The sequence below is a fragment of the Aulonocara sp. 'chitande type north' Nkhata Bay genome, linkage group LG18 (genome assembly GCF_057382095.1).
Source record: "Aulonocara sp. 'chitande type north' Nkhata Bay isolate Kocher_YH1m ecotype deep benthic linkage group LG18, A_spYH_male_GT1.1, whole genome shotgun sequence".
In the NCBI taxonomy this organism is placed as follows: domain Eukaryota; kingdom Metazoa; phylum Chordata; class Actinopteri; order Cichliformes; family Cichlidae; genus Aulonocara; species Aulonocara sp. 'chitande type north' Nkhata Bay.
The window spans coordinates 22010300-22022634 of NC_141361.1; the positions used below are offsets into that span (position 1 = coordinate 22010300).

Consider the following 12335-nt stretch of genomic DNA (forward strand, 5'->3'; position numbering starts at 1 on the left):
GATTTCCTGTATTTGCCAAATGATTGTGGGAATTTAAACTTTTGTAAATTACTTGTTTGCCTATAATGTGTCAAAAAAAATATGTCAAACTCAAAAAGTAATGAAATAATTAAAGAAAAAACCTCCAGTAGCTTTTTTTTCTCTCATAAAGATGAGTCACAGTAAAAACAAATCAATTTATTTTACAGTAACCTGGGCAGTCTTAACATTTTGTATTATTTTATGTATTTTATTAGCTGATTAATTTCGCAGCCAATCATTTGGTCTGTAAATTGACAGAAAAAAACCCATGACAATGCTGAAACCACAATGAAATGGAAAAAGCACAGTGAAATGCATCACTGCACTGTAGCAAAAACAGATTTAGCGACACACAAAAGAAGTCTCGTTATAGTCTGACACAGTGTTATGCTACATATTTTTGTCATGCTCCAGAGAATATGGACTACCTGCCAGAAAACAACTCCAGGTACAAAGACGTCGCCTACTGGGATGAAAGATACACGATGGAGCAGTGCTATGACTGGTTGGGGGGTTTCTCCAAATTCCAGCACATTCTGGAAAGATTTGTAAAGAAAGAGGACTCTATATTGATACTGGGTAGGTAGTTTTCTCTATTTTTTGTATTATTTTTTACTTTTAACGTGTCCATTTGTTCGTTATTACCTCAATATGGTGTACATAGAGAAAGAAAAATGCCACATGAAATTTTTTTGTGGGAAGCGGAGCGATCGTCCTGGAGAATTAGAGGTCGGAAATCCTGATCTGAATGGCAGATCTGTGTCACATGTCGGGCCTCATCTCTCGCCCCCGCTTCTTGTCACCTCTCCGCTGTGTGCTGTCACATAAAGGGACAAATCCCTGCCAGCGTTTCTCATCAGGACTGTCGCATATCACCCTCACGGTTGTCATTACTGCCATTATAATCACTGTTATTAATTAAATCCAGCCAGGCAGCTGTTTGCATAGAAATGGAAGCGGCCTGAGTACTCTGACATGAAAAGTATTAATGCAGTTAACATGTGGCTGCATGAGAGGAAGAGAGTTTTTAAATCGGGTCCTTTACTTGGAGCTCAGTATTAACTGAAAATGGCCAATTTTCTTTAAACATCAACAACCATGATAAAACCCAGTACATCAGAAAACTGGCAAATCGTGCGGCGTCTGGGACATTTATTTTAGACAAAAAAAATCTCCAGTGTTTATAAAACGTTATATCATCACGCTGGTGTCTGTTACTGTGACTCATTTGTTATGTTGACAGAATCCTCGAAAACAATATAAACGAGCACAAACCTTCTTCTAACGGAGTAGATGATCTGATTTGATTTGCATACATTTGCATATTATTGTGCTGTGGTTCCTCACATTTACACCAAAATGTGAGAATCAAAAACGATCTAAATACACATGCTAAATGAGGATTTTCTTCCACCTGCCTTATGTCGTGTGGTGACGCAAAACCTCTGGGGTGTCCTGTGCTGTCCTCAACACCAATGCCAGCCTGTATTGCATTGTTACAGGAAATCACTATCATTCACTTAAGAGAGGGTTGGTTTTAATGTTGTGGCTGTTAGATATATATATATATATATATATATATATATATATATATATATATATATATATATATATATATATTAGGGGTGCAACGATACTCGTATCGATATTGAACCGTTCGATACAGTGCTTTCGGTTCAGTACGCATATGTATCGAACAATACAAAATAAATTTTTAATTTATTTTATCAACTTCCCTTCTGACGATGCGCTCGGTGGATCTGCGCTCGACAGTGCAGCCTGGGCGGAGTAGTCGAACGCAGATTCACTGAGCGCAGGGCAAGCTAGCGAGACAGAAGTTAAGCTCTCCTTGCAACATGGACCTCCCCCACTCTCATTCAGATCTGGCCTTTGGAACTATTTTGGTTTTCATGTGACGTATGACCCTGAAGGTAAGCACGTCATGGACTAAAGTAAAACAGTATGTTGGATGTGCCACGCAATGCTCAATTACATGGGTGGGAGCTAGTGTGTTAGCACAGTTAGCTCGTTAAGGTGTTGGCCGTCCAGCCCCATGCATAGGCGATCTGCGGTAGCTCGTTAATGGAGATTTGCCGTTGTGGCGTTAACGTCATTTCAACGAGATTTACGCTGACAGCACTAGTGGGAACACAACAAATATGACTGCACATTTACACCGACATCATCCTAGTGCAAAGACAAGTGGAAGCAGACAAAAACAACAAGCAGGCATGCTACAAACTTTACCCGAGTCATTTAGACAGCCGTTAGCACATGATTATCCTTATGGGGACCTGATATGTTTAATATGCTGCTGAGAATATAGCCCAGAAGAAGCGTGTAGTATAGCTTTTATTTTGGAAAGAGCCATTTCTCTGTAATAAACTCTCTTTTCCAAAGATGAGTGATTCCTCAATCAGATATAGGGCTTGCAAAATCACTAGCCCGATGTACCGTGGCTAGCGATTTTTCCAGTCGGGCTACCAAAATCTATCTCTGCCCTGCCCGTCGGCCTATCGTGGGAAGGAAAAATATATGTCAATGCTTTTGCATTCTTTCGGAAATGTAGCTGGGTAATTATGTCGTTGGCATGGGTGAGTCACTGTCAATATGTGACATATTGAAATCGCGTTTGAATTTGCGCTTGTTTTTTGCTTTCACTTTGCAATCGCGCGAACTGTGTATAGAGAGCGACAACACTGATTGGTGAGTGATGATAATTTGCGCACCAATTCCTCGACATCGTCTTATCAATCGTTAGCTTACTATGAAAACATGACAAGTGAAATCTCCCGCAGCAAGCTTAAACATGTGAGAGGTTGATCGCGCAGAGAATCGCTGAGCAAAAGTTATGTGAGTGCGTGTGTAAAAGCAGCAGGATATATATTGTAGCGGGTCAGGGCTGTTCGGGGTTCTGTTTGTACAGTTATGTTTTGTTTATGTTGCCATAGTGACGGGTGACGCCCTCTCGTTGCGACGGTGTGTCTTTCCGGGGTCAGAGGCGCCCTGTGTGTTGTTGTTGTTGTTGCTGTGCTGTTGGCGTTGAGCAGTTAGCTAGCGGCAGTGACAGGCAGTGTTCTTCTGCAGATGTTAATAAACGGCTGTGCTCCCTGGCTAGCTCACGGGAAGCAAGACCAAACGATACCTCTGTCTCCTCCTTGTCTGAGCTCGCCACATTGGTGTCAGAAGTGGGATGATGGTGGCACCCCATGTTCTGACCCGAGTGACTTTTCTCCCGCCGGTCGTGACCGGCCGGTGCGCCAAAAGAAGGCACCTGGACATTTGCAGGACTTTGTGTGGGATAATGGGGTCGTCGGGGACGACTGACCCCTTAGGTGGGGGCTATGTAGCGGGTCAGGGCTGTTCGGGGGTTCTGTTTGTACAGTTATGTTTTGTTTATGTTGCCATAGTGACGGGTGACGCCCTCTCGCTGCGACGGTGTGTCCTTCCGGGGTCAGAGGGCGCCCTGTGTGTTGTTGTTGTTGTTGGGCGATCGTGGCTCAAGAGTTGGGAGTTCGCCTTGTAATCGGAAGGTTGCCGGTTCGAGCCCCGGCTTGGACAGTCTCGGTCGTTGTGTCCTTGGGCAAGACACTTCACCCGTTGCCTACTGGTGGTGGTCAGAGGGCCCGGTGGCGCCAGTGTCCGGCAGCCTCGCCTCTGTCAGTGCGCCCCAGGGCGGCTGTGGCTACAATGTAGCTTGCCATCACCAGTGTGTGAATGTGTGTGTGAATGGGTGGATGACTGGATATGTAAAGCGCTTTGGGGTCCTTAGGGACTAGTAAAGCGCTATATAAATACAGGCCTTTTACCATTTGTTGCTGTGCTGTTTCCGCGCTGAGCAGTTAGCTAGCGGCAGTGTTCTTCTGCAGTCAAAGTTTTGAGATGCTAGCCTGAAATTATGACTTGTGGATGAAAAAAAATGTTTTGTTTTTCTCAGTGGTGGAAGCAAGCTTCCATAATGAACTGAGTGCTAAATTTCAGTACTTGGACTCTTTGGTAAAAGGAAACAGGAGTAACCATCCTTCCTTTGTAAAGATATTTAGTATTTCGTATTATTTAGTGGCGAATAATCCTATCAGGTTGTGTTTAAAAACATTGCTGCAGGTCATACTAAATACTCATCTGAATAAGGTGGATTTTATGCTTTATTTTTAAGAGAAGCAATACTTGATTGTGTGGTTGGTGTGTTAAATGGATTTTGTTGGAGTAGCATTTTTGTAAGTGCCCACAAGATGTCACTGTTGTATCAAGATGAATCTACACCCCCACACCACCTGCAATACAGTTTTGTTTATGGTCCTGCTGCTCTGTCACATAAACATTTGAATAGCGAACACTGTGTTCTGGTTGTTCAGCATACACTTAAGTCAGCATAAAGAATGTGGCTGGAGAACCACTTAGCATCTGGCTATTAGAACAATTATGGTAGTGCTTTCTTGATGTTATGATATTTATTTGAAGCCAGAGAAATAATTTATGTTTGTATATATTATTTGCCCTTTTTACTGACTGAGAATACAGCTGTACGCTTTTAGTTGATGCACTAATGAATCTCTCTTACAAAGAAAGATTTTGGACAGTGTAAATACTGCAGATGAGTTTTGTTTGTTGTCTATCACCAGAATTAGTTTTAGTTAAAGTCCATCAAGCTGAAATTGCACCTTTAAAGTTGTTTGTTATCAGGCTGTTATTACTTCTGAGAGGCACAGAGGGCTGCTGTAAGCCTGGGTGATGCATGCACAGTGTGTTAGAGGGGTTTGTTGAATGTGTGTCAGGGAGAGACAGGAGCTTTCTGTTGTGTTTTCGGCGGAGCCAAACCTCCTAAAGTTGGGTACTCATTTCTCAGCAAAAGGCTTTGTAGTTTAATGGCCCCTTATTCAGATAAATTTGTTAGGCACGGAGGTTTTAGGTTGGATGCTGATGGCCTGTCGCCCTGCTAGTTAGACACTTCTTTTCTTTTTTTAAGCTATAAGTTAGAACTATAGTATTCAGCCTCATTTTGTTGGTGTGTGTCACAGCACCACCTACAGCAGAGGCGTGAGTGGGCTCTGAGGCTCTAGAGTCTGAGATATAAAATAGGTACTCTTTCCTCTTCTGCATTACACTGCACCAGGTAACACATTCTTCGTGCTGATTTAAACCCAAAGGAGAGCCATTATATCGCTTGGGAGCTCTCATGTCTCCGTGTCTGTTCTCTCGGTCTCATGCATTTTTATGACCCAGCATGTGTAGCGTCTTCTTCAACAGCACACGTGCACAGATGCTTAGCTATACAGGGAAGCCCTCATGTGTGGTAAAGATCTCTTAAATGCTCATACTGCACTGGCCACACTCATTTGTAAAGGCACTAAACCCATAGAGATTATCGGCTTCTGTAAAATGACACAAAAACCAGCGCATAACTTGATGTAGAGGAGGGCAGACTTAAAGAGAGATTCAAAATGCCGCTGTGGTTTTTGTGTGTTAATGAGTGAACAAAGGGAAATGGAAGGAAGGTAAATAACTAATCAGATTGGGGCCACTCATCTGTCTCAGATGGAGAGGTGATTTCCATTAAGATAGTCTGTACAGCACGGGGAGAGAAAGAGAAGAGGCATACAGAGGGAGATGCATGAGAGAGCTCTTGAACATTTTGCTGCATCCTGTTTGGCAGTTTTAATGTCTTTGTCCTTCAATTATCTTAAAAAAAAATGTATTTCACAGTATTTCATATTTATCTGTAGACTGTCTTATCACACCTTGTTGGAAATCTCTCTTTCTCTGTTTACCTGTTTGCTCCTTCTGTAGTTCTTTCACACGTCGCTTCGAAAGGCAGGCTTCCCAGCATCCTCTTTTCTTTTCCCACCTTCTTGGTAACCATAATTCTGCCTTTTGACATTAGTCGAGTTTGTAATAATCTCGTGTTCAGCAGTTCCTCTCATCTGAAAGTAAATGAATTAATATCAACCTGTGTAGTCAGACACTGGTGTGAGAATGCGGTCTACACTACATAAAAAGACATTTCGGGCCACGCCTCTTACTCTTTGAACTCTGATGTCTTGATGCCTGCGCAATCATCCAGGTAATAGCTGTGCAATCTGTGGTGTTTTACTTTTCTACTTAAAAATGTAAGTCTGGTAATATTGTGCATGATGCAGTAAAAAGACAAAAACCTTACCTTGCCGATAAACGTTGGTCAGATGTGGTGGCATGAACCACAGTTAAGGATGTTTCTGCTTCATCTCATCCTCTTCTAGGCAACTGTCCCAACTCTGGATACCTAACAGTGAGCCGGCTAAACAATAACAACAACTCGTTATAAGCTAACATTAGCCAATGCTAGGGTAGAGTATCCTTAAAATCACACTTCTCTTCTGATAAACAGTTTGAATATATTCTCTTATCTTATGAGAGTTTCTGACTTAAGTTTCCAAGTCCGAAAAAAAGAAAGAAAACAGAATTGGATTGACTGCAATCTACTGACACCTAGTGGTGACATTTTACAAACTGTACCTTTATGAAAACGTTTTTCCTTTCTATCCTTCCGATCATATGCTTTTCTAACATTTTTCTTTCGAGGTGTCATGAACATTTATGTCCTCTAACAGTGTAGATACTGTTTTCCCGCTTTACATAAGAATACTCAAAATACAGTATTGATCCCGTAGTCCCTCATGATCAACAAGGCGGTAAGATCATTTACAATCACACATCCTGCTTGGATGCTGCATTGCCTACTTCAGACACCCACTTCAAGCACATTGACATTGTGTGTTGCTTCTGCTTTAAAATAATACAAGAGTTCAAAAACATCTCTATAAGGATGACCCCCAAGTAATAATGTACTTGCTGTGAAAGCACCGATATTGAAGCATGCTGGATTATGAATAGGGCTACAGTTATGAAATGCTCCTGCGGGGAAAAAACAGAAAAACTAAACTGAACCGCAGGTTCAGTAATTGTTATTTTTAAAGTCGTGTGTGGCCTCGTAATGTGTTATCGCTGCAGTCGACTGGCCTGGGGTGGTCTGTGTTACAGCGCTGCATCAAGCAGTCCCCGACCCCCCCGACTGACCAGTGTGTCACTTAGCAATAATACGAAGCAATGATCAGCTCACACACGCTCCACTTCACACACGGCTCCCTCTTTTACTGCCTGCTCCAGGCTGCTTCCAGTGATGTAATGACCCCACATCTCCTAGTGGTCAGTGTGCTCATGGCTCCTTCCCCAAGGCGAGAGATGATGATGTAATGGCTCTTTCATCCTCAGTGTGAGTGTGTGTGTGTGTGTGTATAGTTTAGATGTGTTTGTGGTAGTATCCCAAGAGTATCCATGCACCTACACAGAGGGCATGACATGCGATCTCCCCTCAGACTAAAAGCTGCCTCCGAGGGTCCGAAGGTGTACTTACATACTGAAGGCATGCATGTGTTTAAACATCAGAAGAATGTTAAAATGAAGTGTAGCAGGAGGAAAGCTTTGATGAAAACTTTACTTTCGTAGAATAACACACACACACACAACAAAAAATCTGCAGATTTTTGCTTTTACTATAATAAATGATCAATTGTTTCAACCAATTCTTAAGCAGATATGCTTATCACACACACACTCAAGCTTCTTGGTAGTTAGCTATTGTTGTTCTCAGTTGTATTTCATAGTAAACTACATATCTTTGTGTATTGAAGTGATAATGAAACAGCAAAGTTCTTCAAGAGGTCATCTTTGGGTTTTTGACATGTATACCACAAAACTAATCAATAGAAGTTTTGATCATTTATTATTAAATTTTTTCTTGCAAAGGTTTTTTTAAACCTTCTGACTTACTCTTTGTTTATTATCTGCACCTTACCTCATGTTTCATCTCCCTATATGCTCAGTGTTGCACCCCTTTTTTTAGCCCATCCACTGACATCACTGCTCTATCATTTTTGGGTGCTTTTAGTTCCCAGGGGTGATGTAAGGGGTGTTTACTGACAAAGGAAGTATTGTAAGATTACCCGTGTGACTGTACAGTCAGCTGTTGAGTGACTATCTCTGGCCCCCTGCTTTGACTACAATGACGCTATGTCTTTATATACAGAACATTACTACACACAATGCAACCTCTTATAGTCTCCTTTCTCTTCTCATATTTTGTTCTACACCAGTGATTCTCAAAGTGTGGGCCCCATGGTGGGCCGCAAAGGTACTGCAGGTGGGCAGCAGTAATAACATACTAAAGTTACCCTCAAGTATGTACTGTTACATATTGATATACATTTATTTGTCTAGATAAAATGTACATCAAAACCGATGATAGGAGGTGGTGAGTTTGTGATGTTATGACTCTGACTTAAATTTACAGCTCATATTCACACTGCAAATATGACTGGGTACCATTAGCAAACACTATTACTTACACTATTTTGTCTTCATTGTCTCACATCACCTTTCTCTACCTACCGTCACCTCACTTGTACTTTCTCTTCCCACCGATGTGCCTGTTTTCCAGTGTTTGCTGTTAGGATGGTCACACATTTGTCAGTCCAGTTCTACATATGGGTGCATGATTTGACTTGCTCATTCCGTGATTTTACTGAGGTGGTGGAAATTAGTCCAAAACCTGTAACCCCTTTGTGCACTATGGATGGGAACATTGTCATCCTGACAGTCAGACACTACGATTAGGATAGACATGTTTCGTTATAGAATAAAGGTGATGTCTAAGATCAGGAGTGACCTACCTCAAAGTTAACAGATGGATGCAAACCATACACAACTGAGCAATGCCAACCTGATATCCTCAGTGTGTAACCCCTGCAGTCCTGTGAAACAATCAGTAAATCTGCTGTTGAAAATACATTCTTCTGTATGGTACCCGCACATTCAGAGCTATAAAGTTATAGGTTTTCAGGATTAGATGTCAGTGATTGGAAGCTCCTTACAACGATACAGTTGGCACACGTGCATGCCAAGATTTAAAATGTTCTCTAAGGCCTGATGAAAAAAAGGTTTGTGGAGATTTCTGGCAAATGATCCAAAAAGAAGTTAAAATCATTTTAAAGAAATTTCAAACAACTGCCAATTTGTCCATTACTGAAGGAAAACCATCCTGTAAGGTGACCATCTGATGTAAAAAGAAATCCTGAGCCAACATTATTTCATCGCAGGATATGCAGGTAACTCTGTCTGTTGTTGAGCACATGCAACTAAATTAAGATGCTTGCATATTTGACCATCATAGAAAACATGGGAAAACGCCTTTTATGCCACGTTAGAGTTTTGTGTTTGAGCTATGGTAACAGTCTTCATATTTGGCTCAGATCAAAGATTCTGAAGAAGGTTTTCAGGAGAGTCTTTGATACTTCATTACCATGCTACCTCAGGAACTGGGCAGTCAGTCTTTCTTTGAATTCTGCATCCTGTCTGATCCCAACCCAATGTGATGCCATCTTCTAAGAGTTGAATATCAACTAGAAGTCGACATTTCATCATGTTATTGGTCAACTTAGGTCTAGCAGATGCACTATATTGCCAAAGGTATTTACTCACACATTCAAATCATTGAATTAAGGTGTTCCAATCACTTTCATGGTCACATGTGTATAAAATCAAGCACCTAGGCATGCGGACTACTTCTACAAACATTTGTGGATGAATTCCAGCATGTTACTGTGCAACAAATGCAGTCATGAAATTTTCATGAAATTTTCATGAAATTGAAGGCCACACTTCATGTGGCCTTCAGATTAGCTCAAAAACAGTGCACAGAGAGCTTCATATAACAGGTTTCTATGTCCGAGCAGCTGCATCCAAGCCTTACATCACCAAGCACATTGCAGAGTGTTTGATGCAGTGGTGAAAAGCACGCCACTGGACTCAAGAGCAGTGGTGTTCTCTGGAGTGACGTATCACGCTTCTCCTTCTGGCAGTCCAATGGATGTGTCTGTGTTTAGCGGTTGCCAGGACAACGGTTCTGGCAGTGTGAAGTTTGGTGCGGGGGGATTGTGGTGTGGGGTTGTTTTTCAGGGGTTGGGCCCAACTTAGTTCCAGTGAAAGGAACTCCAAATGTTTCAGCATATCAAGGCATTTTGGACAATTTCATGCTCTCAGCTTTGTGGTAACAGTTTGGGAATGGTCCCTTCCTGTTCCAACATGACTGCACCATGTCTGGTCCAAAAAGACACAGACGAGCAAGTTTGGTGTGAAAGAACTTGACCGGCCTGCACAGAGTCCTGACCTTAAACCTACTGAATACCTTTAGGATGAATTAAAGCGCAGCCTGGGAGTCTTCTCTTCCAACATCAGTGTCTGACCTCACAAACACACTTCTTGAAGAATGGTCAAAAAAGTCGATAAACACACTTCCGAAGCTTGTGGAAAAGCCTCCCCAGAAAAGTTGAAGATGTTGCAACTGCAAACGGTGCACCCACATAATAATAAACCATACGGATTTAGGACGTGACGTCACTCAAATATATATGTGGATGAAGGCAGACGAGCAAATATTTTTGGATATGTAGTGTAGGTAAAAGGAAAGGCATTTATTTCTATGGGTATCAACTTATTTTTTCAAATAACTTTATACAGAACCTGTGAGATGTAGGAGCATGTGGAGTAGGCAGCAGGATGTAATTTCAGCAGTAGCAGCGACGCCTTTAGTGAAGGTAATCATAATTTTTCTTCCTGTTGTATTAAAAACAGGCACACATTCAAATGAACAGACTGAAAATGCTGATGGGATGGAAAATCACTGGCATCACAGGGAGTGTGTGGTAGAGTAAGATCTGTGAAGTCAGGAGTTACTGTATGTCTTAGCAGCTGTCAGGAGATTCAGCTCATATCAGATACGCTTGTGCTCACAAGAGGTTCAACCCTCATTTCTCACTTCTTGCAGTTTTTGTATTGTTTGCCTGTTTTTTGGCAGCTGCTCACTTTTCCACTCGTCCTTCTTTCCTTTTTTTATTATTTCCTACCCTTCCTTTTCTCTTATCGCACCGTTTTTAAAAAAAAATGTTTATTTATAAGATTTTAAGTTCAAAGTTACATAACGTCACACCAGACAAAGGACATAATATTCAAAAACAATAACATTTAAGCACAGAAAAAAAAAGAAAAAACAGAAACCAAACAAAAAAAATAAAAAAATAAAAAAATAAATAAAGAAAATACATCAGTTAGCCAGTACAAATCAAAAGTTCAAAAGAAACACCATTGTCCAAAGAAGATGATCTTCTGTGTGAGTTTAGACAGGGCAACAGAGAGTTCACCAAGACCAGAAGATGTGGGAAACATGTCCAGGAAGGAATCAGGGTCCAGCAGAAGTGCAGTTTCACACAAACGCAAAGTGCAGTCAAACGGGTTAAAGTTTATGTTGAATTCCCATTAATATGATTGAGAAAAGTGCCCCAGATTTCGACAAACTTAAAATGTGTGTCAGCCAAATGATAACAAACCTCTTCATTATACAAACAAGCAATCATCTCACGTAGCCAAACCCTGAACAATGGAGGAGATGGTGATTTCCAGGCTCTAAGAATAAGTCTTCTAGCTACAATCATGCCAAACATTAAGGCTTTCTGAGGAGGACGTCTGAGTGCCAATGAGGTTAGGGAGCAGCCTAGCACTGCAAGTACACCACCCGGCTCTAATTTTAAGTCATAAATCCGGTTATATATATTAAATATCTCTGCCCAGAAACTCCGGAGTGTGGGGCAAGATCAGAAAAGGTGACCAAGGGTTCCAACCATTGCTTTGCATCTGTCACACAAAGACGGAATAGACAGAAAAATGCTGCATAGCTTTGTTTTAGAAAAATGCAAACGATGAAGGACCTTGAACTGTATAAGTTGTAGTCTGGCATTAACAGAGCATTCTTTAATCTTCTTCAACCCATTGGCCCACAAAGCATCCGATATTTCCACTTCCAAGTCCTTAACCCAAGCATCCTTGATGTGGTTAGTAGGTGGTATAAGTGTAAAAAGTGTAGTAAATTGGCTGATTAGGTGTTTGGAAGTGGGATTTTTAATCAAATAATCATAAAAGTCACTATGAGCAGGGGGCTTATCCAGATGGGTAAAAGAGTGTTTAACAAAATTCCTAATTTGTAAGTATCTAAATAAATGAGCAGAGGGGAGCATAAATTTTGATTGCAGCTGAGCAAATGAAGCAAAACAATTGTAGATGTAGATTGGACCGTTTTTACATAGACGAGCACATGCGTGTGTGTACACAGCTCCCCCCCACTGTTGGAATAACAACAGCCGCAGAACTGTGAGGAACAGCTAGCTTTCAGAGCAATAACAAAACCCAGAGACAAGCCTCGACCATTTCACGCCTGCCCGTCCTTTTTA

General features: G+C 41.4%; 1 protein-coding gene across 1 annotated transcript in view; it reads left to right on the forward strand.

Moving 5' to 3' along the window:
• ece2a (endothelin converting enzyme 2a) overlaps positions 1–12335 on the forward strand; it is a 98896-nt gene that overhangs the window by 814 nt on the left and 85747 nt on the right. The window contains exon 2 of the mRNA XM_086272065.1: positions 436–600. Coding sequence (XP_086128191.1) covers positions 441–600 — 160 coding nt within the window. The 5' untranslated portion in view covers positions 436–440. The remainder of the gene's footprint in view (positions 1–435; positions 601–12335) is intronic.